Genomic DNA, 27,343 nt, shown 5'->3' with positions numbered 1-27,343 from the left:
ACAAGCTCTGCAGATGAGGTGGGGATTCTGGCATCCACTGAAGACTTCGATCTCTCCGGACCCTTAGACACAATAGATATAGACTGCTAAGGCTATAAGTTGGTGGCAGCAGGTGACCCTGAGGCATAAACTGTGTCATTGAATGTTCCATGCCTTCCCAGTCTCACGATGATGTCATCCTCCAGTGGAAGTGCGGCGGTTTTATCCACCTCCAGACTGAGCTACGACATCTGTTAAGCCTTGCACCTGCTTTCTGCATTGCCCTCCAGGAAACCTGGTTCCCAGCAATACAGACCCCTGCCCTCCAGGGCTATAAGGGATATTACAGGAACTGTAGTGACTATAATCGAGTGTCAGGTGGGATTTGCATTTATGTCCTAAACTCAGTCTGTAGTGAAACTGTGCCCATTCAAACCCCTCTTGAAGCTGTGGCTGTCAGAATAGCGATGATGCAGGAAATAACTGTCTGCAATGTATATCTTCCTCCAGATGATGCAGTACCCCTGAATGTATTAGCTACACTGATTGATCAACACCCTAAACCTTTCCTGCTTTTGGAAGATTTTAATGCCCCTAACTCCTTGTGGGGTGGCAGCGTGCTTACTGGCCGAGGCAGAGATGTCAAAAATTTACTGTCACAACGCAACCTTTGCCTCTTGAATACTGGGGCCGCCACACATTTCAGTGTGGCTTGAGGTAGTTACTCGGCCATTATCAATTTGCAGCCAAGGACTTCTCCCATCTATCCACTGGAGAGCACATGACGACCTGTGTGGTAGTGACCACTTCCCCATCTTCCTGTCACGCCCCTGCGTCAGTCACACAGACGCCTGCCCAGTTGGGATGTAAACAAGTTGGACTGGGAAACTTTCACCTCTGCTGTCACCGTTGAATCTCCCCCACACGGGAACATCGATGTGATGGTTGAGCATGTGACTACAACAATCCTTTCTGTCTTTCTGTGGCAGAAAATGCGATCCCTCCCTGGCAAAAGGTGCCTTGGTGGTCGACAGAAGTCATTGAAGCAATTAAGGAGCATTGGCAAGCTCTACAGCGGCATAAGCAGCACCCTTCCCTGGAGCACTTCATGGCCTTTAAACGGCTCAATGCTCACCTTCGCCAACTTATCAAACGACGGAAGCAGGAGTGTTGGGAGATATACGTGTCAACCATTGGGTGCCATACGTCATCTTCCCAAGTCTGGGCAAAAATCAGACGTGTTTTCGGGTACCAGACCCCAACAGGCGTTCCCAGTGTTAAAATATATGGCGTGTTATCTACCGATGCAATCGCTATTGCTGAGCACTATGCTTGAGCATCTGTGTCGGAGAATTACCCCCCAGGCTTTCGCACGCTCAAGTGGCGGGTGGAAGGGAAAGTCCTCTCGTTCACTACATGCCACAGTGAATCCTATAATGCCCCATTTACAGAGTGAGACTCCTCAGTGCCCTTGCACATTGCCCCCGATACTACTCCTGGGCCAGATCAGAACCATAGTCAGATGATTAAACATCTGTCATCTGACTAAAAGCTACATCTCCTCGTCATCTTCAACTGGATCTGGTGGAATGGCATCTTTCCATCCCAATGGCAGGAGAGCATCATCAGTCCAGTGCTCAAACCAAGTAAAAACCTGCTTGATGTGGATAGCTATCAGCCCATCAGCCTCAGCAATGTTCTCTGTAAGCTGCTGGAACATATGGTGTGTCGGCATTTGGGGTGGGTCCAGGAGTTACGTGGCGTACTGGCTCCATGTCAGGGTGGCTACTGCCAGGGTTGCTCTACCACTGATAATCTTATCTCTCTTGAGTCTGCCATCTGATTGTCATTTCCAGACGCCAACACCTCTTTGCCGCCTTATTTTTTTCCGAAAAGCGTGTCACATTACCTGACGACATCATATCCTTGCCACATTATACAAGTGGGGTCTCTGAGGCCTGCTCCTGATTTTTATCCAAAATTTCCTGTCGCATTATACTTTCTATGTCCAAGTTGGTGCCTCCCATAGTTCTCCCCATATCCAGGAGAATGGGGTCCCACAGAGCTCTGTATTGAGTGTACCTTTATTTTTAGTGCAGCAGCTGTAGGGCCGTCCGTTTCACCTTCTCTGTATGCAGACAATTTCTGCATTTCGTACTGATCCACCAGTACTGGTGTTGCTCAGAGGTGCCATCCACAAGGTGCAGTCATGGGCTCTAGCCCACAGTTTCCAGTTTTTGGCCACAAAGTTGAGTGTTATGCCCTTCTGTTGGTGTCATACCGTTCATCTGGAACCAGAACTTTACGTTAATGAAGATCCACTCACTGTAGTGGAGGCATATCAATACTTAGGACTGGTTTTTGACACCCAACTGACTTGGCTTATTCATCTTTGTCAGCTTAAGTGGAAGTGCTGGCAGCACCTCAGTGTCCTCCGCTGCCTGAGCAACACTAACTGGGGTGCAGATCGCTATACACTGCTGCAGCTCTACAGAGCCCTTGTTCAATCCCACCTTGACTATGACAGTCTGGTTTACGTTTTGGTGGCGCCTTCAACGTTGTGTTTACTCGACCCAATGCACCACTGTGGTGTTCGCCTAGCGACAGGAGCTTTTAGAACGAGTCTGGTGACGAGCGTCCTGGTGGAGGGCGGAGTCCCTCCATTGCAGGTTAGGTGTGCACAACTGCTGGCCAGTTACGTTGCACACATTTGTAGTTCTCCTGCACATCCGAATTACTGTCTCCTTTTCCTACCCATAGCGGTTCATCTCCCGCATCGGCGGCCCAGGAGAGGGCTTCCAATTGCAGTTCATGTCTGATCCCTTCTTACTGAACTGGAGTCCTTGCCTTTACCACCTATACTTGAGGATCATTCATGTACACCTTCATGGTGTACACCTAGGCTGCGGCTTCGCCCGGATCTTTCACGTGGCCCTAAGAACCCAGTTAACCCCGCGGCTCTCTGCTGGCACTTCCTCTCGATTCTTGACATGTACCGAGGCCATGAAGTGGTTTACACCGACGGCACAGTGGCTGATGATCACATCAGTTTCGCATATGTCCATGGAGGACATATTGAACAGCTCGCTCAGGGGGCTCAGCATTCGTTTACTGGGTACGGGTTTGGCGAATCCGGAGTCCTCGAGCTGTGGACTGGTGTGTGCCGCCAGTCTACTGATACCGTAAGCTCTGGGCATGCTTCAGCGACCACTGTGTGACACAACGGTGGTACGTTGTGTGTCTTAGGGACTGGGGATCTTGGCTTGATTGCCTGGATAAAAAAACCTTCAATCTTAAGGTGTGCTGCGCGCCGATAAGATGCATGGCTGTTGAGGTGGAACAGTCGCTAGTGAGCAACCTCTGGGGAACCTGCCACACCTCAGTTGTACAAGGCTTATCCAGGCATGCGGGGCTCTGTCTGGATGGACATAAGTTTCCCTAGTTGCTCGTGGGACAACCATGAATACCACAAATTCTTTGTCTTTTCCTCATTCTAATTTTTCGCTGGCCAGTGGGATGGGTGGACTGCTGGCAGGCACTACCGCCCAATGCAACAAGAGGGCTAGGTTAGCCAGTCCTCCTGACTCCAGCGTCAGCAAACGTACAGCAGTTCTGAGTAACAGAGCACATACTGAAAACCAGAATGTGTTTTTAATAATAAAAAGGAAAGAGGGTTCCTTTGAAAAGGTTTCGCCATTCTATATCCAAAAGGGTCTAGAAGGAATAGCTGGAACTTTAAAATCAGTGAAGCGTTTACGGAATGGGACACTGCTTGTTGAAACATCAACTGCTCAGCAAACAGTTAACCTACAAACAGCTAAAAGCTTGGGGGAATACACTATCGATACAGAGCTTCACAGCACCCTGAACTCCAGTGAGGGTGTTGTTACCTGTAGGGATCTCGTTGACATTCCTGCAGAAGAATTAAAGAGTGAGTGGGCTCAGGAGGGAATTGTTGACGTTCAGAACATCATGAAAAGGGTGGATGGGAACCTGGTGAAATCTGACTCCTTCATTCTTACGTTCAATACCCTCAAACTCCCAGAACACGTCAAGGCAGGATTTCTTCGACTAAACATCCGGTCGTATGTCCCAAACCCAATGCGCTGTTTTAAGTGCCAGCATTTTGGGCATACAACTCTAGGGTGTAAAGGAGAAGCGATGTGTGGCAACTGTAGTAAGGCTGCTCATGACAGAATTGACTGTTCGTCGCCTGTCAGATGTATAAACTGTTCTGAAAGCCACCCTGTTTGGAGTAGGGACTGTGGAATCTTCCTAGAGGAACGTAAAATACAAGAAATAAAAACAACTAAGCGTATCCCCTACAGTGAAGCCAAAAAGATCTTTAAGGCCATGCAGCCCCCCACATTCGTTACGTCTTTTGCTTCCATTGTTCAGAAGTCGCCTCCAAAGGTCGATGCATCTACACAGACGGAGGTTGTTACTGTTGGCATGAACACCTGCACATGTCAGTGCACTTGCAAGGCAGCAAGTGTATCAGAGCCTGTAGCCCCTCCTAGAACAGCAGAGAAAGGTACAGTAGCTAACATTGAAGAGCCCCAGGCATCTCCGATTGCTGAGGCTGTTCCAAAGCCCAGAATGGTCATAAACACCCCAGCTCCGGTTCCAGCAAAGCCGTCTAAACAAAGGAAAGCACATGTGAAGCAGCACCAACAGATTAAATCGGCTGGTAAACCCTCGTTCATGTTAATGTGGTCCCCTAGACGCTTCATCAGACTCTTCCCCAGAGCTGATGGAGTCCGAGAATATGGGGCAATCATCTCGCCCCAAGACTAAGCCTCCACCCGCTGCAGTCTCCCCACCTCGGCGGAAAGAGAAGCAGAAAATACAACCACCATGATGGCTCCCATACTACAATGGAACCTGCAAGGGTTCAGGACACATGTGGAGGAACTACGTCTATTGATTCAGGATTGACCTATGTGTGTATGTCTGCAAGAGACAAATTTCAGTGAAACATACACCCCTGAGCTACGTGGTTATGTCCTCCACAAAAAGGACAACCTGAGTGGACAGAGAGCTCGAGGAGGAGTAGGTGTCTTCGTCAACACCGACTACCACTCCTCGCCTCTCTCCCTCACGACGGATTTACAGGCAGTTGCAATATTAGTACATGTGCACCATATGCTAACAGTATGTTCGCTTTACCTGCCCCCACATGATGTGCTTGACGAAGAGGCTCTCAGTGATCTTCTTACACAGCTTCCCCACCCCTTCATCCTCTGTGGTGATTTTAATGCACACAATATGCTTTGGGGCTGTGAGTACTTGCCCCAGGGGTAGAGCAATTGAGAGGCTTCTTCTGTCTACCAGTGCCTATTTGCTAAATACAGGTCAAAGCACGCATTTTTGCATTGCAACTGGGTCGTTCTCTGCCATTGATCTATCGCTTTACTCTCCAGCCATCGCCCATGCTGCTGCATGGGAAGTGGTTGATGACTTACACGGCAGCGATCACTTCCCCATCCGGATTCACCTGCCACATGCAGTGGAACTGGAAAGGAAACCGCCTCAATGGGTCCTCAGTAGAGCCAACTGGGCACTGTATAGTCAACTCGCCCAGTTTGAACATCGGGTCAGTGTCCAGGAATGGGTGGATCATATTACTGAAGTGATTCACCACGCCAGTGAAGTGTCCATCCCACAGTCCACGGGACAACCGAAGCGGCAGCCTGTCCCTTTGTGGAGCGACGAATGCCGCTGTGCATTCAGGGCTAGGTGGGCAGCTCTGCGTAGGTTCAAATGCCGGCCAACTGTAGAGAACCTAGCAGCTTTTTGGGTGGCGAGGGCAAAGTGTCATCGGATTATACGAGAGAGCAAGAAGAGGTCATGGCAGCAGTTCCTTAACACCATTAATCGTTCTACACGAAGTTCCACTGTATGGGAGACCATCAGGATGATTTGTGGGAGAGGTGGGAGGTGCCCTATGGCTGCTATAATGTGGAATGGCACTCTCCAAACGACCCAAAAAGATATTGCCCAGTCTATGGCAGCTCATTTTGCAGCTATTACTGCAACCTGCCAGTCAGAATCCAGGTTTCAAGCTCCACAGAGTGGCTGCTGAGAGGAGCAGTTTAGACTTCCGGTCACCCGATACAGAAGAGTACAACTGCCCGTTTTCCATGTGGGAACTGGATTCTGCATTGTGTGGGGCTCGTGATACATCCCCTGGTCAGGATAGAATCCACTATAGCATGCTGTGGTACCTCACAGGGGGAAATAAAGAAACCCTCCTCCGACATTTTAATCTAGTTTGGATGTCCAGTCACTTCCCTGACTCGTGGCGTGAAGCAATTTTAATTCCTCTTTTAAAACCTGGGAAAGACAGCACCTGCCCGGGTAGTTACCATAGTGTTGCCCTCACTAGCTGCGTGGGATTGACCTTGGAGCGGATGGTCAACCACCGCCTTGTCTGGATGTTAGAATCCAGACAACTCCTTAGTTGCTTTCAGTGTGGGTTCAGGAGGTATCGCTCCACCTTTGATAACCTGGCCCTCCTGGAGGCGGCCATACAACAGGCTTTCCTGCGCCATCATCACCTGCTGGGAATATTTTTTGACATTGAAAAGGCATACGACACTACTTGGAGGCATCTTATCATCAGGCAGCTCCATGAATGGGGTTTTCGGGGATGTCTTCCGAATTTTATTCGGTCCTTCCTGTTGCCACGTTATTTTTGGTACCGAGTCAGAGACATACTGTCTAGTCATTTTGAACAAGAGAACGGTGTCCCTCAAGGTAGCGTTTTAAGAGTGACGGTCTTTGCTATTGCTATTAATAGTATTACGTCTGTTGTGAAAAGTCCTGTGCAGTGTTCCTTGTTTGTGGACGATTTCTCTGTATTTTGCTCTTCTTCATGCCTTGCAACGATGACTCGTCAGTTGCAAATCACTCTCTGACGTTTGGATGAATGGGCACAGAAGAGTGGTTTTAAGTTTTCGATTGATAAGTCGGTGTGTGTTCTTTTTAACCGTTCTCGTTCCATTTTTGACTTGCCTGAGTTGAGGATGAGGGGCACTGTTCTGAATTTTAAAGACACGGTGAGGTTTCTGGGCCTCACTTTTGATTCTAAGCTTACGTGGCTGCCACACATTAAGGAACTGAAAAAACGGTCTCTTAAGGCGCTGTCTATTTTAAATTGTCTTAGTCACCTCACATGGGGAGCAGACAGGACTTGTCTGCTCTGGTTTTACAGAGTTTTCTTGCGGTCCTGGCTTGATTATGGATGCACGGTGTATGGGTCTGCAAGACCCACTTATTTGAAGCTGTTGGATGTGGTGCACTATGAGGGGATTCGATTGGCCACTGGGGCGTTCAGAACGAGCCCCGTACCGAGCCTGTGTGCAGAGGCAGGTGAACCGCCACTTCACCTCCGGCGGCATCTACTAATGGTGCGCCAGGCCTATCGAACATTATCCACACCATACACACCTGCATACCACACTGTTGCTCGGCCTCCACTGGAAAGGCTTTTTCGCAACCAGCAATGAGCAACAAGGCTCTATGGGATTCGTGCAAAGGATTGCATTTTAGAGATGGGTGTGGCCGGTTTTAATGTTTCACGTCGAGGTTGGAGCAGATATCCACCTTGGCTCCTCCATAGGCCCAGACTGATTTTAGATTTGTCAAATTTTAAGAAAGACAGTACATCAGATTTTACTTTCAAATCTTTATTTTTTAACATTTTAGATAGGCATCATGATTTTACAGTAGTATACACGGATGGATCCCAACAGGGGGATTTTCTTGGCTGCTCAGTAGTGTTCCCCGAACGTGTCATCAGGATTCGCCTTCCCCAGGAATACACTGTTTTTTCCGCAGAACTTCATGCGATCCTGAAGGCATTGGAGCAGATATGGTGTACTCAGGGCAAAAACTTCCTAATTTGCTCTGATTCACTGAGCACAGTACAGTCATTGCAGAACATGTACCGAGCGGAGAAGTTGGAACAGCTGATTTACGACCAACAGTACATCCACCAACGACAGGGCAAGCAAGTGTCCTTTTGCTGGGTGCCAGGGCATGTGGGCATATGGGGAAATGAACAAGCTGATGGAGCTGCTAAGGCTGCCTGCAGATTACCGGAGGTGACACAATGTTCTATTCCTTTGCAAGGTGTTGTTTCTGTGCTGCGGCGGAAGTGTATGCAATTGTGGGAGGAGGAATGGCTGGCGGTGAGGGAAAATAAGCTGTGGTTGGCCGTGGTTTCCTGCTGCCGGTCACCTAGGCGTGACGAAGTGACCCTTACACGTCTTCGCATAGGGCACTGTCTTTTTGCGCATGCCTTCTTACTACGGCGAGAGGAAACCCCGCTGTGTGATGCCTGTGGTGTACGAATCACTGTACGCCACATTTTAGTTGAGTGTGATTTATATCGTTCTGTCTGGGTGGAAGTTAATATTAGTGGGGATCTGCCCTCGATTTTAGCCGATGACGAAGCGAGTGTCAGGAAAGTTTTAAGGTACTGTGATGTTTCTGGGCTTCAGCCTAAAATTTTAGGTTGGAATTTTTAGTGTGTTGCCAAGTGGCTTACCACTCATTTTTATTCTTGTAATAGGCCAGTTCCAAACATGTGCTATGTGTTTCATTTTAACCTTTTCCCCTACGTTCTCTTGCAGTTATCCTCTTTACGTGCTGCTTTCCACTTTGCAACTGTTGACGTGCAAACTGCTTATGTAGCCTTTCACCTTTAATTTTAGTCCCATTTTTGCACTTGCTGCATTTTAGTGACACTTGTCTTTTGTTGTTTCCGTTTGAGCGCTAAAGACTACACTGTTGAGCGCCCATAACACCATATCCACTCCACCATATTGAACAGCATTCCTTGCCCGAGGGCTGCAGTGTTTTCACTGCCAAGCTGGTGGCAGTGCTGCTATAATGTTCTACTTTCCCAAACTGTTAGATTTTCACTACCACCACCACCATTCCTGTTTTATTAGTTACTTGGTTTCTTAATCATCTTCATTAGCTTACTGTGTGAGCATGTGTAGCTGACATAGGTTGGTAGCAGGGGTGCCAACTTATAAAAAAGATTGGCGGGGCCCATATTGGGGGTGTTGCCCCAGGAAATTTTCTAAATTTTGGATGAAAAATAGTGAGTTGTAAAGTTTTTTAAACATTTTAGAGTCGATAACTCGATACCCTGGGAAACTCAACAAGCCTGACACATATTTTTGGCTTTGAAAATTGGACCATTTCACAAACTTGAATGTAAATAGCTTTGTAGTATCCCTTTGGGGTTTTGAAAGTGTGCGGTGAGCTGGCTTCGTTATTTTCATACTTCTTTGGTATACTTCAATTCCGAGGAAGCAAAGGATCATCAACTTGTGAAGGTTTTTCTTTTAAACACAATTCCCATAAGTGTTCAAAACTATCACGCCTTCCATTCAGTATACAACTCAAGCCCTCATATATTTTTTCCAGATCAGCAACACTTAGATGAGGGCATTGATATTTTCATTGTCATACTCTATTAGGTTCATTGCATGACAATAAAGACGTAAAAATAAATAAGACTTGAATTGTAACAGTGACTCAAGGTAGCCTGCACATTTGTAATGTGACTCTGTTTTGTCCTTTGCAGAAAATGTTTCAAAAAACTCTAGAAGTTCTTCAAAGTTCTTCAATATTCTCAAGATACTAGAAGCTCACATAGTCCATCGAGTCAGGCAAAGGGGTTGTAGACCAGTTTGGTTGTTGGCGCTCTCACAGCATATGCTTCTGAAAAGTCCCATCCTTTTGTTGGATTCCCTTACTGTGTTTATTAAGTCCTTGGCTAAAGCCATAATATCTCTCATAGACGTAAGATGGCTGAGACTGTCTACAACTGCCAAGTCTAAACTGTGAGCAGTGCAGTGCACATAATGTGTTTTTGGTTGTATATCCAAAACTAACTTTTTTTAGTCCTTTGAACTTACCTCTCACATTCGAGGCACCATCATAGCACTGTCCTCTTAAGTTATCCATTGACAAATCAAGACATGCAAAAATGCCTTTTAAAATACTAAACAGAATTTGTGATTCAGTGTTGGGGATCTCGTATAAGCCAATAAAGTCTTCGTTGACGACTAAGAAATTATCGACAGTACAAATACAAAATGACTCTTGTTCGTGAATCAAAGAATCACTTGTTTCGTCAACCATAATAGAAAAATTTTAAGTCTTCTTGATTGAAGCCAATACCTTTCTCAACACAGACTTTCCCAGTAGATCAATGATCTCGTTTTGAATATCGTGGGACATCCACTTATACACCGGACACCCTAACCAATTCTTAAACTCAGGTATGTCACTCTTTCGGAGTTCCAGCAATTGAAAAAAAATTGAGTTTATGTCTTTTGGCCCTTTAATTGCTAGTCCTTGTCGGCATAGAAATTGCACATTAGTAAGCAGCCTTTCTTTATATCACTATCTAACTGTTTATTCAATTGTGAGGCCACACTTCGGTTAGTGATAGAATTTAGCTTCAGTACACCTTCTTTGTGCATAAACATATTTTCATGAAGACGGAATTTTTCCAAAGTGTTTTTCCAGTTTAAAAAGCCTTCTTTTTGAAGAAAATTGTAATCGATTTTTAGCATCTGCCTCTTTGCAGGTTTTGCAGAAATCTTTTTCAATAGATGCTTCATATTCTAGCCATGTATATTTGATCAACCAAGACTTCTGAAATGATCTCCCCTTACCGGATTGTCCAGGTTTCGGCTGTGAACAGTTCTTGTCTGAAGACGATGAAGCAATTGATGACACAATAATTGTTGGAGGTTGACTTCCAGTATCATCAACTTCCAAGTGCGACTTTTTGGTAACAAATTCATTCATTGCAAACTTAATTCACAGTACACTAAGAGACTAAAGTAAACAAATAAAATATAGTCTTATAAAATAGTCCACTCGGTGCTAAAGTCAGAACACTGAACACACATGCAGCATGCACTGAATGAAACTATCCACACTGAATAACAGCGACAGCAGGGTGGACTTTATATACCCAAGGCATCATAATGTTTTGAAGCGTCAAGGTGACATGAGGTAGAGGATTCCAGGTGCTTCTGCTCCAGTCCTTTTGATATTGCCACGGCTGCAGCACTGGCCAGCCAGTGCCAGGCTTTACCCAAAAGTTCACACACCAGGACAAATTCTAAGTGTGCTCTCAGCACCATAACACTATTATGATTCACACCACTCATTTTCAGTTAACCTGCTTACTACCATAATAATTATTTGTTTTAACTCATTAGTGAATGTATTTTAAAAGGTAACTATCATAAAACAAGGAAAATAAAAAATTCCAACATAATTTTGTGATTTTACAAAGCATAAATAACTAATACTTTTCTAAACATATTGGGTGGAGGGGGGAGGGGGGTCCACACTTCCCAAAGAATTTTTGAGGGGGCTCAGGCCCTCTCAGGCCCCATGGAGTCAGCACCTGTGGTGGCTAGTAGTGGTTTAATATAAAAACTAGTAAGAATAGTTTGTTGATTATATTGCCCATATTAACACATTCTGTTTACAAAAACACATGTTACACCATTATTTAACAGTATTAATTACTACAAAGTTGCGTGACCATATATTTCATTCCTTTTTCCATTCTAATTCCGTAGTTCCTACTAAGTCTCATTTGAAGTGTCCATCTTTCTCTTTAGATTTTCCAGCTATCCCATAACATTAAATTCTAACACCCTCCTCATCAGTTTGTAACATGTTAATTATCTTTTCCCTCAATCTTATGAGTAGTGTCTGGAGATCAGGGGATAATATTATCTCAATAACTTTCAAAAAAGCCATTTGCCATGAGAGAAAGTGTGCCCAAAGCATCTGCATGCTGTCAGTTCTTTCTGATTTGTCCATCTTTGTGACAGTTTCCAACCGTTAACAGCAAGAGAAACTCTCAATCCTCTATATATTCCCCTTTGCCTGTTCATCAAAAGCTGCCAGTGGAATGAGGATAACTTTTTACCAGAAGTCTGTTGTCAGCCACGCATTTAATTTCTGCTTAAAATGATAGCAAGGGTTGGTATCAAAGCTGGCACTCCCAAGTATTTTACCATATTATATTGTGAATCATCGTAGGAAGTTGCTTACTGTGGATAATTTGTATTTGTATTTAAACAGTTGTAGATGTCCAGGGGATATTGTGTTTGTTTAAATTTGTTGCATGTTTAACTTGTCAAAGACTTGCCAGTAACAGTTATCTTTCAGAATGAATATTGAAATGTAGGAGAATAGTACTGGCAGATTTGGAACTGTGAGGGTGGGCCACAATTCATTCCTGGATGGCTCAGTGAATTATAGTGTTGCCTGTGAAAGCTGAGGTTTTGTACTTTGAGTCCCAGTCTGGCACACAGCTTTAATCAACCAAGAAGTCCAAAACAATTATCATCATTCTAAAAATTCTTTTTTTAGGATTCTTTGAGAGAAGCTTTTTGAAATTATTTTCATTCATAGGTCACTTAGTAAGAGGCAAGGGAGTCATCCTTCGACAAAAACTCACCGATGATGTGATTTTGGAAACGGTGCGTGACAAGTGGCCTGAAGTTATAGACATGTCCGGAGCTGAGCGCCTTGAATCTATCCAGGTCAGCTTAAAACTTAATTTTGTGACAAAACTTTAAGAGTATTTTGATATGTATTTCATAGGTGATTTTATGTACTAGATATATTTATTGGCATGGCTGTTGAAACTGTTAGTTACCATTAATTCATCCATTATTTAACTTATGAGTCTTTTGCATTTACACTTTTAAGATGTGATATTTAATATTTTTTTGCATTAAATAAAAGCTGAGCGTTTCAAGCATATTATAGTAGGACCTTGATAGTTCACCATGGTAGGTCACTCCCGCATAAGTGTTCCTGGCTGAAAAAATGTTGATAGTAGTGGTCTGAAGTAACTCATGCAGTGGCTTTAGACCAAGGAGCACATTTATTTATTCACTCAGGGGCCATATCACAATGATAAAGGATTTCTCATAATAATAAAATGAAAATAAATTACTGAATATATATATATATATATATATATATATATATATATATATATATATATATATATATATATATATATATATGCACAAAATATGTAAGTGTGCCTTTATGAGGATAGTTCAGGTGGTTGGCAATAATGATCTCGATGAAGGAACCGTTCTTGGCATTTGCCTGATATTATTTAGGAAAACCACAGACAATCTAAATGAGGATGGTCAGACAGAGCAAACTCTATCCTCCATTCATGCACTTTACTTTGACTGATTAAAAAGTAACGTTGACCAATAAAGCCCAACAACATAAGAAATTAAGGAGGTGGGGCCTTGATACCTGAAGCAACCAGAGACTGTTGATAGTTTCAAAGAGTATATTAGGGTATGATATCTGAAAAAAGAGAAAGGAATTGAAGAGAAGGAGGATAGTCAGCTTTGACATATGAAATAGTGAAGGCAGCAGGGGAAGAACTTGGCAAAAAAATGCTCTATTCGATATCTTCCAATAACGCAAGATAATATGGCACACAGGATAGATGACGTTTCCGCATAATTGCTGTGAAGTTTGGGAAAACATAGCATGACAGGACTGTTCCACCTGGTATGTACAATATATGTGACAGATGAAATAATCTCAAGACTTGAAGAAGTACAGTATTAAAGAAGTTAGGTACTGACAGGTATTACTGAACCATTAATTTAATAAATCACTGTTGTAAAAAACTAACATTAGATATCTAGGGAAAGATGAACAGTTGTAACGTCAAGCTGGGGGGAAGATCAGTTTGGTTTCTTGGAAGGATGTAGCGATGTATGTTAATGTTGATGCTGTGAGTTAGAAGATAGGTTGGAGAAAGAATAATCTACATTGATAACATTTGTAGATTTAGAGAAAGTAAAGGCTGTTCACACAGTGATAATATATTTACCATAAAAAGAATTTGAGAGAAATTATGAGAATTCAGTGTAGAGACACATGTCACTTTTATTGACTTCAAACAAGCTTTTGACACTGTGAACAGAAAGAATCTGTGGGATATAGTGATTAAAGCTGGATGTCCTAGTGTGGCGATACCTGTAAGACACCGCTAGCCCACGCCTCTCGCGGTGTGCGTTTAACCCCATTTAAATGACGCGCCAAGCGCGCGCCCAGCGGCTGTACGATTAATTAAATAATCGGCGTGCTAATCACAGTTAAAATCTCTGGTCCAGAGGGACGTGAAGAGGCTGTGGTCCAGAGAGAGAGTAGAGTCAGTCGAGTCTTGTTCAGTCTTAAGAGTCAGTCGAGCTAGAAAGTGTCTTGTGAAACGATCATTCTGTGGATAATATTAGTGTGATGATTTCTTTTATATGTGTTGTGTTGTCTTCTTCGATGAGTAAAAAAAAAAATATAGGTAAAATAAATTTTTGTGATGTCCATCAATAAGTTCATTCCAGTAAAAATAGAACCACTTCCCTTCACCTTTATTCACCCTTTTTTCTTTCTTTCCTTTCAACACAACAAAAACAAAAAATTACCACCCTCCTTTTTTTTTTTTTTTTTTTAATTCCGGACATCACACTAGACATCTTATTAAAGCTATAACAAGCTTATACATGGACACAAATAATAATAAAAGTTGGTAAAAACAAAAACTGAAGAAATCACTACCAATAAAGAGCTTAAACAAGAGTATAGCCCGTCACCAATCGTATTTAATGTATATAAAAATGATTTGACAAAAAACTGGAGCCATGAAATTAATCCAGGTTACTGATTAATAGAAATGAGTACATTCATATTCTTGTGTGTGCAGATGATGTTACCATTTTGGAAGAAAGTGATGATGAGCTAGAGAAAGCAGTCTGTAAATTACATCAGTTAGCGGGAAGAGAATGTAACCTTCAAATATCAACAGAGAAAACCAAAATCATGGCTCAAAAATAATAATTGCAAATACAGCACTTGAGCACGTGTTCAACTTTAATTTTTTAGGATGTGACATCAGCTGTAACATGGACAATGATGTAGAAAATAAGATTAACAAATATCAATCAATATGTGGAATAATATGAATATAATAGAGGGTAACATTCCACAAGGGAAAAATATATCTAAAAACAAGTTTGGTAAGTTACATCTTCTTTGTTTTTAAATATGTGGAATAATAAACAAAACATTCCAGAACAAAATACGGAAGAAACCAAAATTAAAATTTTATAATACTATAGCTAGACCTGTATTGCTATGTAGAAGTGAGTTATGGATCCCCAAAAAAATGTGATAAATGTGAACTAAAAGCAGCAGAAATGAGATTTCTTAGAAAAGTAAGAGGTGTTACCAGGGAAGATTATATAAGAAATGAAAATATTAGGAATGAACTAGATATTTGTAAAATTAAAGAAAAGATTGAACATAGTAAAACACTATGGGAACATCAACCACAAAAATAAATGAATGCAGAGAGAAATCTGCATCTGTCCTTGCTGTAGCAGTCAAGGGACATAGGTAAAACTAGAATGAGGTGCCTAACCTTGAATGCAAAAAAAGGAAGAAGAAGAAAAGAAAGCTTTTAAAAAATGCTGACTGGAATACACTCTTTGAAATTCTGACGTTCTCGGGGGTGAAATATAAGGTGCAAAAGCTACTAATACAGAAACCATTCTGCAGTTCTGTGAGGTAAAGAACATGAAAAGGAGGCAGTCGCTGAGAATGGAGTGAGACAGTGTTGTAGATTGTCACTCATATTACTCAATCTGTACAAAGACCAATAAGTAAACAAAACCAAGGAGAATTGTGGAAAAGGAACGAAAGTTCAAGGAGAATAGAACATTTAACATTTGTTTAAAAAAATACACACCTTAAGAGACTTACAAAATTCATCATGTCTCTAAAAAGTAGTAATTATGCTGGCTAGAAAACTAGGCTACGTAGTCATTTCTCTGTGTTACTTGTAAGATGTGTGTCACAAAATATGTATGTACAGTTATGTGTTTAATTCACAGTTTTTTATGTTTCGTGGTACCTGATACAGTACCGGTATGTTTTTGCAAATGACCAGTTATCCGAAAGAGAATTATCTGAACAAGTGTAGTTCAAATGATGGGTTAGAATTGCCAGTAGTGATAATGAAAACGGCATTCTGCAAGTAATATCAGATGATATCTATAAGGCTGTTTTTTTATATTAATATAGTGTAGGTGTCAGGACATTATGATATTTAATTATGGTTACAGATGGAGTAAGATAATATGAAAGAAACTTGGAAAAATTATATTTTTCATGTTTATTACAGGAGCAATTTTCTTAATTAATGTAGACAGTTTTCACTAGATGTTTGTTCTTTACAAGTGAGAATCAAGTTTATTGTCCAGTGTAAATATATTTGGATTAAAGGAGACCACTCACCGAAAATCAGAATCATTGAGTTGTTGATAGGCACACACACAATAGAGAAAACTTACTAGGTTCCAGAGTTATCCTTTGACGAGCTAGAATAAAAACACACACACACACACACACACACACACACACACACACACACACACACCTACCTTTGCCCCTACATGATGCTGGGCGTGTGTGGAGGGCAGGGGATATTCTGTATGTATGTTACTTTTGCTTGTCAAAGGATAACTCTGAAATATATCAAGTTGAGCGCTCTCTTTTAATTCGAACATATTTACATGTTACAATAACTTTCCTTCAACATTTATTGGCCAGTATCGTTTTTAGTTATTTATCTTTGATATTTGTAGGCAGCAGTTAACAATTATTCTAGGTGACTGTAAACATGGGCAACTATAATCTGATATATTTAAATTTGTCCTAATTTGATACTGAAGTTTGATTTTCTCATGCAAGAAGTTTAGCATCTGCACACACAAACCCTTTCAGTTGGCATGATGGGTGTATCAGTCCATGGCAAGCTCGTTCTCAGTGATCTACAGATTCATCCATCCACAGCATTCTGTGGCTCATAGTTAATGGGAATGACAAGTTTCAGAGTGACAGGTGTTATAATGCTATTAGTTAATGTTTCCTTCACTAATTGATACCTCTTGTCAGCTGTTGTATTTTATGAATTGTGTGAAATTTGTTCTGGGTATATGTGGGACTTCTTGTTTGCATTGATAAGAATACATCTTATGGCAGTCATTATCCTGATGAGAAACTTAACTTCTCAAATTGCTTTAGAGCTGGCTCATGATTTGCTGAAAGAGGGTTATTATATTTACCGTGATAATTGGTAGACTAGTCCAAATTTGATTCACAAGATTTGAGTAAGAAAACAGTTTAATAATAAGTATTTTTTATTTGGAATGTCTTCAATAAATTAAAAAATTTTATGCCAGGCTGGGACTCCAACCCAGACCATTCCCTTATGAGGACAGTGTTCTTACTGACTGAGTTGTCAATATGCAATCTGCAACCCTCCTTTCCTCCAAGAGTGCTATTTGAGCAAGATGTACAGCTGAGATTCTGTGAAGGTTGGAAAGTAGAAAACAGATTTTGACAGAATTGAATCTGTGAAGGCAGGTCTGGAATTGTTCCTGATTAGATCATTTGGGGAGAACATTCATCACAGAATTTAGAGTCCCAGTTTGGCATTCAGACTTAAACTGTCAGGAAGTTAAACAAGAGCATACACCTGCCTGCACGGTGAAAAATTCATTATGTTTTGATTGATCGTTGTGTGGTAGAATAAGTCATACCAGCAATTGGTAATGTTGCAGGAAGCATCAGGCTCATTAATGACAGCCTTGGAGGAAATGAAAGCAGGTGGAGCAGTGCCCACTGGACAGGTAAGAATGATCAAAATGTTTTTGTCCTTTTACGACAGTATTGTGAAAACAATAGATTGCTACCCATCATATAGAGAAGATGGAGCAATCTATCTTTTTCATCATACTATTGTTATTACATCCTGTACTTTCCTTTATTTTTGTGTCTTTATGAACTTATTGTGTTTCATTTTGAGTGCCTAAATGTTCATAGCTTGAAATATTTTTTCAAATGTTATACTTATTCAAAGTATTTGGTGGCTGTCACTTTGCTGTTAATAAAGTCCTATTTTTTACAATTTTACAGAAATCGGTGTCTGGTCAGTACTCATACACAAACAGGGACCTCATCCTTTATGCCCTTGGAAGTAAGTTTTTTCAATATTACAGTATTTTTGCAGGGAGACTGTCATTGCTGTTGCAATTTAATGCATCTAAGATTTGGTAGTGACAATTTATAATCCGGCTTATTAGTGTTGCTACAACAGTGACATCTGTTTACAGTTGGTGCGACAGTTACTGACCCGAGTGATCTCAAATACCTGTATGAACTACATGAAGATTTCGCAGCCATCCCCTCGTTTTGGATTCTCCCTGGCCAAGTTGCTATGATGGGATCTGGTTTAATTGGTGATGTCGTTCCTGGTAAAGAGGTCGATTTTTCTAAGGTGTGTGCTATTTTGAAGTTTGTTTTTCCTTTCAGTGTTTTCTGTAAAGAGTAGTTTTCTCTTAACATTAGAATCATAAAAAATGTTGCTATGAATTTGGAGCCATGTGAAGCACAGAAAATGATTCGAGGAAAGATACAAATGGCGACAAAGGTGTCACAAAGGAAAATAATTGTGTTGTGGCTTGGAACTGTTAATGATGAGATCTTGATTATTTCTCATTCTTATTTGTATAGATGTTCTCAATATAGGACCATAGCATTCCCTGTGATGTATTTTGATTTGCTTTCTCTTCTGCAAAAAGTATTACACAAAGGAATGGAAACAAAATTCACTGACAGTTATATTCTCATAGTTAACACTTCTTGAGAGTGCTCTTATTTTAATTTGTTGTTATTATTTTGTTTGGCCCCTTAAAGAACACGTAGGACCATTAGCTATAATGAAATTTCATGTAGAATGTAAATACTTTAGGAGTAAAAGAGACCAAAAAGGCATGCCCCTTGCTATCTGAATTTCACCTTCCTTTCTGTCAGTTTGGAAGTGAGAATTATTGTTTCCTCAGTATTTGTTGTTTCAGTTTCTCAATGTTACTGACATTGATGACTGAAGATGATTTTTCTAACAGTGTAGAGCAATTCTGGGAGAATGGGTTCCTGTTAAGCAGTAGTAAAGGTTAGCTTCAGTGGGAAGAAGTTTCTTACTGTAGAAGTTCCAGTTATTTGTGGAGGTACTACATAGTTTTTCTGCACAGTTTTTATTGGTCTCTCTGTCACTGAGACTGTCCCGATAAATACTTGAAGTGTTTAATATGAGTAATAAAGTCATATCTCATTACAAGGCACCCCCAGTTCTGTGTATTTTGATTTGAAGCTCAGTTTCGACAAGAGCAACACAAAATGTTTACAGGGCATGACTGGTTTCTGTGATAGTCCTAGTGATCATTGCAAGGTCATCAGATGAGGTGAGGCACGTGATACTTCTTATTTTACCTCATGTTCCTACGTGCATTCCAGGTATTTCTTTTTATCTTTTTTTTTTTTTAAATCTTATCAAACATGTGCTGAAAAGAAGTGCATGTAACCCATCACTTTACTACACTGCTATTTTTATTTCAAAAGATTCAGAGATTTTTTCCTATGTGTTTTGCCATAGAGGTTGTATTTATTAAAGTCTATTGGGTTAATTTGGTTGTTTTTCAATTGACGCTATATTCATACAGCACATTAAACAAGGTGGTGTGACCAGTTGAGTCATAGATTATTTTAAAATCCACAAATATAACCACTTTACAAACTGATTAACAGTGCTGCAGAATCATCTTGAGGTCCCAGACTGTTGTGCATATGAGCTCTCATTCCATTATATATTCCAAATAGTGAAATTATGTTCATCCTGTAAAAGCTTGCAAATCAAATTTGAATCAGACGTACTTTACAAAATGAAGATAACAAATTTTATGGACATAGAAAACAAGTGAAGGATGATCACTTTGTGAATTGACTGACAGTGCTGAAGATTCATTTTGAGATTCCAGACTGTTCTGTGTACAAGCTCTCATATTATTACACATTCCAAATTTGAAAATATTTTTATCCAGTAAATAACTTATAACTCAAATTTGTGTCATCTACATGTACATCTATACTCCACAAATCATCTTATGGTATGTGGTAAAAGGTATTTGGTGTACCAGTCTCACTTCCCCTTTTTTTCCCATCTGTGAATGGTTCACAGGAAGAACAATTGCTGGTAAGCTTCCTTGTGGACTCGAGTCTGTCTAATTTTATCTCCATTGCCTTTTCGCAAGATGTACGTAAGAGGAAGCATTATATTGGTTTTAAGCAAACTCTGCTATTCAGATCACAAATAGACACTATGTGGTGATTTAAAAGTACTTTCAATGCTGCTTGGCCAACAAAGTGGCTAATACAAAGTTCCCTTGCTTTCTCTGTGAATGGGACAGTAGAGACAGAAAGCAACACGACATGAAAAAAGCTTGGCCCTTGAGAAAAACCTTACAGGTAGGAGCTAAAAATGTTGAGAGGAAGAAAAGCCTTGTGGATCCTAAAAAGTTTTTACTTCCACCACTTCACATTAAGTTGGAGCTGATGAAACAATTTGTTAAGACACTGTCAAAAGAAGGGGAGTGTTTCAAATATCTTTGTGGGTAGTTTCCTGGTTTATCCGAGGCAAAGCTGAAATAAGGAATCTTTGTTGGACCAGACATTAGGAAACTAATGACAGATCCCATCTTTGTGGACAAATGGAAACAAAAGAAAAGGCAGCATGGACATCTTTTAAATTAGTTGTTACCAGTTTCCTAGGAAACAAAAAGAGCATTAAAGTTCATTTTCTCCACTCACATCTTGACTGCTTCCCTGCAAACCTTGGTGATGTAAGTGAAGAGCTGGGCAAACGATTCCACTAAGGCATCAAAGAAATGAAAAGAACATATCAAGGAAGATGGAACATCAACATGATAGCCGACTACTCCTGGATGATAAAAGAGATGATCCTCAACAAGTCCACAGGCAGAAAAGAAATAAAAGAAGCTTCGACAAAAAGCGAAAGTGTTATTATAAGGACTTGTGAGCTTAAAGAGAAATGGAAGTGTACTGGAAATGTAGTTTAGAACGTGATTTATAAATCAAATAAAACATTTTTATAACGTTGGAAAAAATGTGATAAATTGCTTAAATGTTCATATTATACCCAACCCCCCCCCCCCCCCTACCCACCCCATGAACTATGGACCTTGCCGTTGGTGGGGAGGCTTGCGTGCCTCAGCGTTACAGATGACTGTACCATAGGTGCAACCTCAATGGAGGGGTATCTATTGAGAGACCAGACAAACATGTGGTTCCTGAAGAGGGGCAGCAGCCTTTTCAGTAGTTGCAGGGAAAACAGTCTGGATGATTGACTGATCTGGCCTTGTAACATTAACCAAAACGGCATTGCTGTGCTGGTACTGCGAACGGCTGAAAGCAAGGGGAAACTACAGCTGTAATTTTTCCCGAGGGCATGCAGCTTTACTGTATGATTAAATGATGATGGCGTCCTCTTGGGTAAAATATTCCGGAGGTAAAATAGTCCCCCATTCGGATCTCCGGGCGGGGACTACTCAAGAGGACGTCATTATCAGGAGAAAGAAAACTGGCGTTCTACAGATCGGAGCGTGGAATGTCAGATCCCTTAATCGGGCAGGTAAGTTAGAAAATTTAAAAAGGGAAATGGATAGGTTAAAGTTAGATATAGTGGGAATTAGTGAAGTTCGTTGGCAGGAGGAACAAGACTTTTGGTCAGGTGAATACAGGGTTATAAATACAAAATCAAATAGGGGTAATGCAGGAGTGGGTTTAACAATGAATAAAAAAATAGGAATGCAGGTAAGCTACTACAAACAGCATAGTGAACGCATTATTGTGGCCAAGATAGACATGAAGCCTATGCCTACTGCAGTAGTACAAGTTTATATGCCAACTAGCTCTGCAGATGATGAGGAAATGGATGAAATGTATGATGAGATAAAATAAATTATTTAGGTAGTGAAGGGAGACGAAAATTTAATAGTCATTGGTGACTGGAATTCGAGAGTAGGAAAAGGGAGAGAAGGAAACATAGTAGGTGAATACGGATTGGGGGGAAGAAATGAAAAAGGAAGCCGTCTGGTAGAATTTTGCACAGAGCTTAACTTAATCATAGCTAACACTTGGTTCAAGAATCATAAAAGAAGGTTGTATACATGGAAGAATCCTGGAGATACTAAAAGGTATCAGATAGATTACATAATGGTAAGACAGAGATTTAGGAATCAGGTTTTAAATTGTAAGACATTTGCAGGGGCAGATGTGGACTCTGACCACAATCTGTTGGTTATAAACTGTAGATTAAAACTGAAGAAACTACAAAAAGGTGCTAATTTAAGGAGATGGGACCTGGATAAACTGAAAGAACCAGAGGTTGTACAGAGTTTCAGGGAGAACATAAGGGAACAATTGACAGGAATGGGGGAAAGAAATACAGTAGAAGAAGAATGGGTAGCTCTGAGGGATGAAGTAGTGAAGGCAGCAGAAGATTAAGTAGGTAAAATGACGAGGGCTAATAGAAATCCTTGGGTATCAGAAGAAATATTGAATTTAATTGATGAAAGGAGAAAATATAAAAAAGCAGTGAATGAAGCAGGCAAAAAGGAATAGAAATGTCTAAAAAATGATATCGACAGGAAGTGCAAAATGGCTAAGCAGGGATGGCTAGAGGACAAATGTAAGGATGTAGAGACTTATCTCACTAGGGGTAAGATAGATACTGCCTACAGGAAAATTAAAGAGACCTTTGGAGAAAAGAGAGCCACTTGTATGAACATCAAGAGCTCAGATGGAAACCCGGTTCTAAGCAAAGAAGGGAAGGCGGAAAGGTGGAAGGACTATATATAGAGGGTTTATACAAGGGCGATGTACTTAGTACAATATTATGGAAATGGAAGAGGATGTAGATGAAGATGAAATGGGAGATAAGATACTGCATGAAGAGTTTGACAGAGCACTGAAAGACCTGAGTCGAAACAAGGCCCCCGGAGTAGACAACATTCCATTAGAAATACTGGCAGCCTTGGGAGAGCCGTTATGACAAAACAATACCATCTGGTAAGCAAGATGTATGAGACAGGCGAAATACCCTCAGACTTCAAGAAGAATGTAATAATTCCAATCCCAAAGAAAGCAGGTGTTGACAGATGTGAAAATTACCGAACTATCAGTTTAATAAGTCACAGCTGCAAAATACTAACCCAAATTCTTTACAGACGAATGGAAAAACTGGTAGAAGCGGACCTTGGGGAAGATCAGTTTGGATTCCGCAGAAATGTTGGAACACATGAGGCAGTACTGACCTTACGACTTATCTTAGAAGAAAGATTAAGAAAAGGCAAACCTACGTTTCTAGCTTTTGTAGACTTAGAGAAAGCTTTTGACAATGTTAACTGGAATGCTCTCTTTCAAATTGTGAAGGTGGCAGGGGTAAAATACAGGGAGCGTAAGGCTATTTACAATTTGTACAGAAACCAGTTGGCAGTTATAAGAGTCGAGGGGCATGAAAGGGAAGCAGTGGTTGGGAAGGGAGTGAGACAGGGTTGTAGCCTCTTCCCGATGTTATTCAATCTGTATATTGAGCAAGCAGTAAAGGAAACAAAAGAAAAATTCGGAGTAGGTATTAAAATTCATGGAGAAGAAATAAAAACTTTGAGGTTCGCCCATGACATTGTAATTCTGTCAGAGACAGCAAAGGACTTGGAAGAGCAGTTGAACGGAATGGACAGTATCTTGAAAGGAGGATATAAGATGAACATCAACAAAAGCAAAATGAGGATAATGGAATGTAGTCAGATTAAATTGGGTGATGCTGAGGGAATTAGATTAGGAAATGAGACACTTAAAGTAGTAAAAGAGTTTTGCTATTTAGGGAGTAAAATAACTGATGATGGTCGAAGTAGAGAGGATATAAAATGTAGACTGGCAATGGCAAGGAATGCGTTTCTGAAGAAGAGAAATTTGTTAACATCGAGTATAGATTTAAGTGTCAGGAAGTCATTTATGAAAGTATTTGTATGGAGTGTAGCCATGTATGGAAGTGAAATGTGGACAATAAGTAGTTTAGACAAGAGAATAGAAGCTTTCGAAATGTGGTGCTAAAGAAGAATGCTGAAGATTAGATGGGTTGATCACATAACTAATGAGGCGATATTGAATAGAATTGGGGAGAAGAGAAGTTTGTGGCACAACTTGACAAAAAGAAGGGACTGGTTGGTAGGACATGTTTTGAGGCATCAAGGGATCACAAATTTAGCATTGGAGGGCAGTGTGGAGGATAAAAATTGTAGTGGGAGACAAAGAGATGAATACACTAAGCAGATTCAGAAGGATGTAGGTTGCAGTAAGTACTGGGAGATGAAGAAGCTTGCACAGGATAGAGTAGCATGGAGAGCTGCATCAAACCAGTCTCAGGACTAAAGACCACAACAATAACAACCCAAAAATACTCCCTTCTTTGTGATGAAACCCGACATGATAGAAAAAAATGTATTGCATATTTGAAATCAGCGCTGAAAAGCACATTAAATTTAGTTATCAAATTTCAAACAACTTCCAATTTTTTTTTTTTTTTTTTTTTTTTTCCCAGAACTGCGTAATCAGATCCACCGCAGTTTAAAATAGAATGTTAAAAAGAGAGTGAAAGACATCTTCCTTCCTGGTTTGAATAAAATCTGGCTGATTGGAAACCTGGAAACACTTTGCATTGTTTGCAGTCTATTGCATTTTTGATCAAAGTTCCTTCAAATTAATTTCTTTGTACATCATCCAAAAATTCATCTGTCAAGAAAAGAAAAAACAATATGTTCATTGTAGTAAGACCATACATTGTATTTCCTTTAGAAGGTTTATTATAGTTTCTCTTCTTCTTAACATGAATAACATAAACAATTTGTTGACAAAAATAAGAGGATCTTTATCTGTGATCAGTGTGGTTATAGTAAACAATATACAAATCTTAACGGGATAAGTCAATAGAAGGAGCGATCTGTATGGTTTCAGGAGAGACAGATGAACAATAATCTTGCAAGTCAAGTTAGAATTAATTCACGTAGCTTGCTGAAAAAGTTAGTGTTTGTAATTTGAGTGTCTGAAATGTACAAGGGATAGTTAAATGAAAAAGAGAGAGATGGAAAAAAAAGTAAGTGAACTGTTTATTATTTCAAAATTGTTTGCCATAACTGTTAATACATTTATCCCTCTGTGAGATGACAATATATGTGTGAGAGAACGAAGAGCTGATAAGAGGGTTCCTGTGAAATTCTGAAATTACTTTGTTCTTTCAAAAGAATGACATGGTAACAGTTATAAAATATGATGTTTACGTGCAAATTTCAGTAATACGCAGCAATTAGAAACTGGGGCACAAATTCCATTTTTTTACATTGACTACTACAATGGAGCAGAAACAAGAGCTTGTGTGTGAATAAATTTAAGCTTTTTTTTTATTTGACAGTGTGTTCACAGGATTTGTTCTCTTGAGTAGCTGTGTTTTGAAATTCTCTTTTTAGGGCTGAGCTTTTGCAGTTTTGCGCAGATAAAAGAAAATCTGTCTGAGACAAAAGCTGATCTTTGTAGCCACCAATTATTGCTACCAAAGGAAAGACGTTTCATTTCCTGGAATGGTTGATAAGGGCACACACCACAGTTACACTTGCAAAAGCTGTGAGCATAACCACAGATTGACATGGTAGAGCAAGTCTCTGTAAGCTTTTCAAAAGAATATTAAAAAAAAAAAGCTCATCACTCACCTCTGTGCAGGATTTTGTACCATTGTACCTGCCCACTAAGTGTACAAAAAAATATGTCTTTAAAATGTCTTAAATGCAGAGATTTCTGCATCTCTCTTGCATCTGTGATTTGGTCCAAACATGATTTCTCATCTCAAAATTTTGTTTGCTTAGCAGTCATCAGTTGCTGAAATGTTCTCGATGAACAAGGTTCTTGAGGAGCATTTACTAGAGGGTGCGGATAGAATGGAAAAATTATTAAGTAGGTTTTAACAAAAAGCAGGTACTTCTATTACTTTCTCAAGAAGCTCTGAGTGATCCTCGTATTGTTAGTACTGTAAAGTTTTTTTTCTCATGAAAAGTGAAACATATGTTATAAACAAAATGGAGAAAATTACCAGTGGAGGAGTAATAGTGTGGAGACAGTATCACAGAATCACTTTGGTAATATGTGTGAAGAAGTAGTAGTGGCTAGCAACATAGTCCTCATGCAGGGGAATGGAGAGTGAAAAATATTTAAATAATTTCTCTGTATCTTGACATGATTTTTTAGTTTCCTTCAGTGCCTTTCCATTTTTCCTGTTTTCTTTTTGTTTTTAACAACTAAATATTCACTTTTGAACATATTTGTTTACTTTCATGACAGTGTCTTGCTTTTTTTGTAAATGTTGATTTTTGTATTGCTTGTATTTGAATATTTTATGTTTAAATACTTCTATCAAAAATTATGCTGTCCTGATAACTGTGCATGATGTCACTGTAAGTTTGTATACTTTACAGGTCCTACATGGAGAGCAATATCTGGAGGTCCTAAAACCTATTTCTACTTCTGGAAATCTTAAATCAGTGGCATATGTTGCAGATGTCCTGGATAAAGGATCAGGAGCAGTTATTCTTGTAAACAGTAAGTACAAAAAAAGTACTTGAAACTGAACTGAATTGATGTAACTGCAAGAGGCTGAACAAAATGCAACAAGCCGAACTGATTCCAGTGTGAAAGTAAACTTCTGTATTTTTGTAATACCTAAATTTTTGCACTCATATTTACCATGTTCACAGATAATGCCTCTAAATGAAGTGCATCTTATATTTCCTCGGTGATTAAAGCACTATATCTATACCATACCTGAAGCTGAATGTACTAGCACGAGTACAATGTGCTGTAGTCACTTTTTCATAGTAAGATATCCTTTGCCCTGCATCAATAACATTATGTTGTCTAAGTGATTCACTGGTGAGCCACTGCTGCTTGTTAATGGACAACAAGAGTGGCACTGAGACTATAATCAATGAGTAAATTCCTAGACCTCCAGAAAAAAGGGAAATGGTGCACAAACATTCCTGTTCGACTTAAAACTACCTAATACAGGCTGTTGCAGGAAGAATTAGGAAACAAGTACCAGGTCATAAATTTCTTAAAGTGAAGTATATGTCTTAGCTGAGTGATAGAAGAACTTTGCAAAAAGAGGATCAAATTGTAAAGGTGTATGGACTGTCAAACAGTGTACTGACAGGGAACAGAGTTACAATGTTTAGAGTGGGCTGGTAAAGATAACTTCTGCAAAGAACTTAACAAATGTTGATTCCATTCCTGATTTGAGGCATTGTGA

General features: G+C 40.2%; 1 protein-coding gene across 7 annotated transcripts in view; it reads left to right on the top strand.

The window, feature by feature from the left end:
- Window positions 1-27,343, top strand: part of LOC126271985 (peroxisomal multifunctional enzyme type 2-like) — a 155,141-nt gene that overhangs the window by 75,909 nt on the left and 51,889 nt on the right. For all 7 annotated transcript variants that reach the window (XM_049974457.1, XM_049974451.1, XM_049974454.1 and 4 more), the window contains 5 exons: window positions 12,451-12,581; window positions 17,700-17,768; window positions 18,055-18,115; window positions 18,252-18,415; window positions 26,514-26,637. In XM_049974457.1, coding sequence (XP_049830414.1) covers window positions 12,451-12,581; window positions 17,700-17,768; window positions 18,055-18,115; window positions 18,252-18,415; window positions 26,514-26,637 — 549 coding nt within the window. The remainder of the gene's footprint in view (window positions 1-12,450; window positions 12,582-17,699; window positions 17,769-18,054; window positions 18,116-18,251; window positions 18,416-26,513; window positions 26,638-27,343) is intronic.

The sequence above is a fragment of the Schistocerca gregaria genome, chromosome 5, assembly GCF_023897955.1.
Source record: "Schistocerca gregaria isolate iqSchGreg1 chromosome 5, iqSchGreg1.2, whole genome shotgun sequence".
NCBI lineage: Eukaryota > Metazoa > Arthropoda > Insecta > Orthoptera > Acrididae > Schistocerca > Schistocerca gregaria.
The sequence above is the reverse complement of the archived record's forward strand: the minus strand, read 5'-3'. Positions and strand labels throughout refer to the sequence as shown.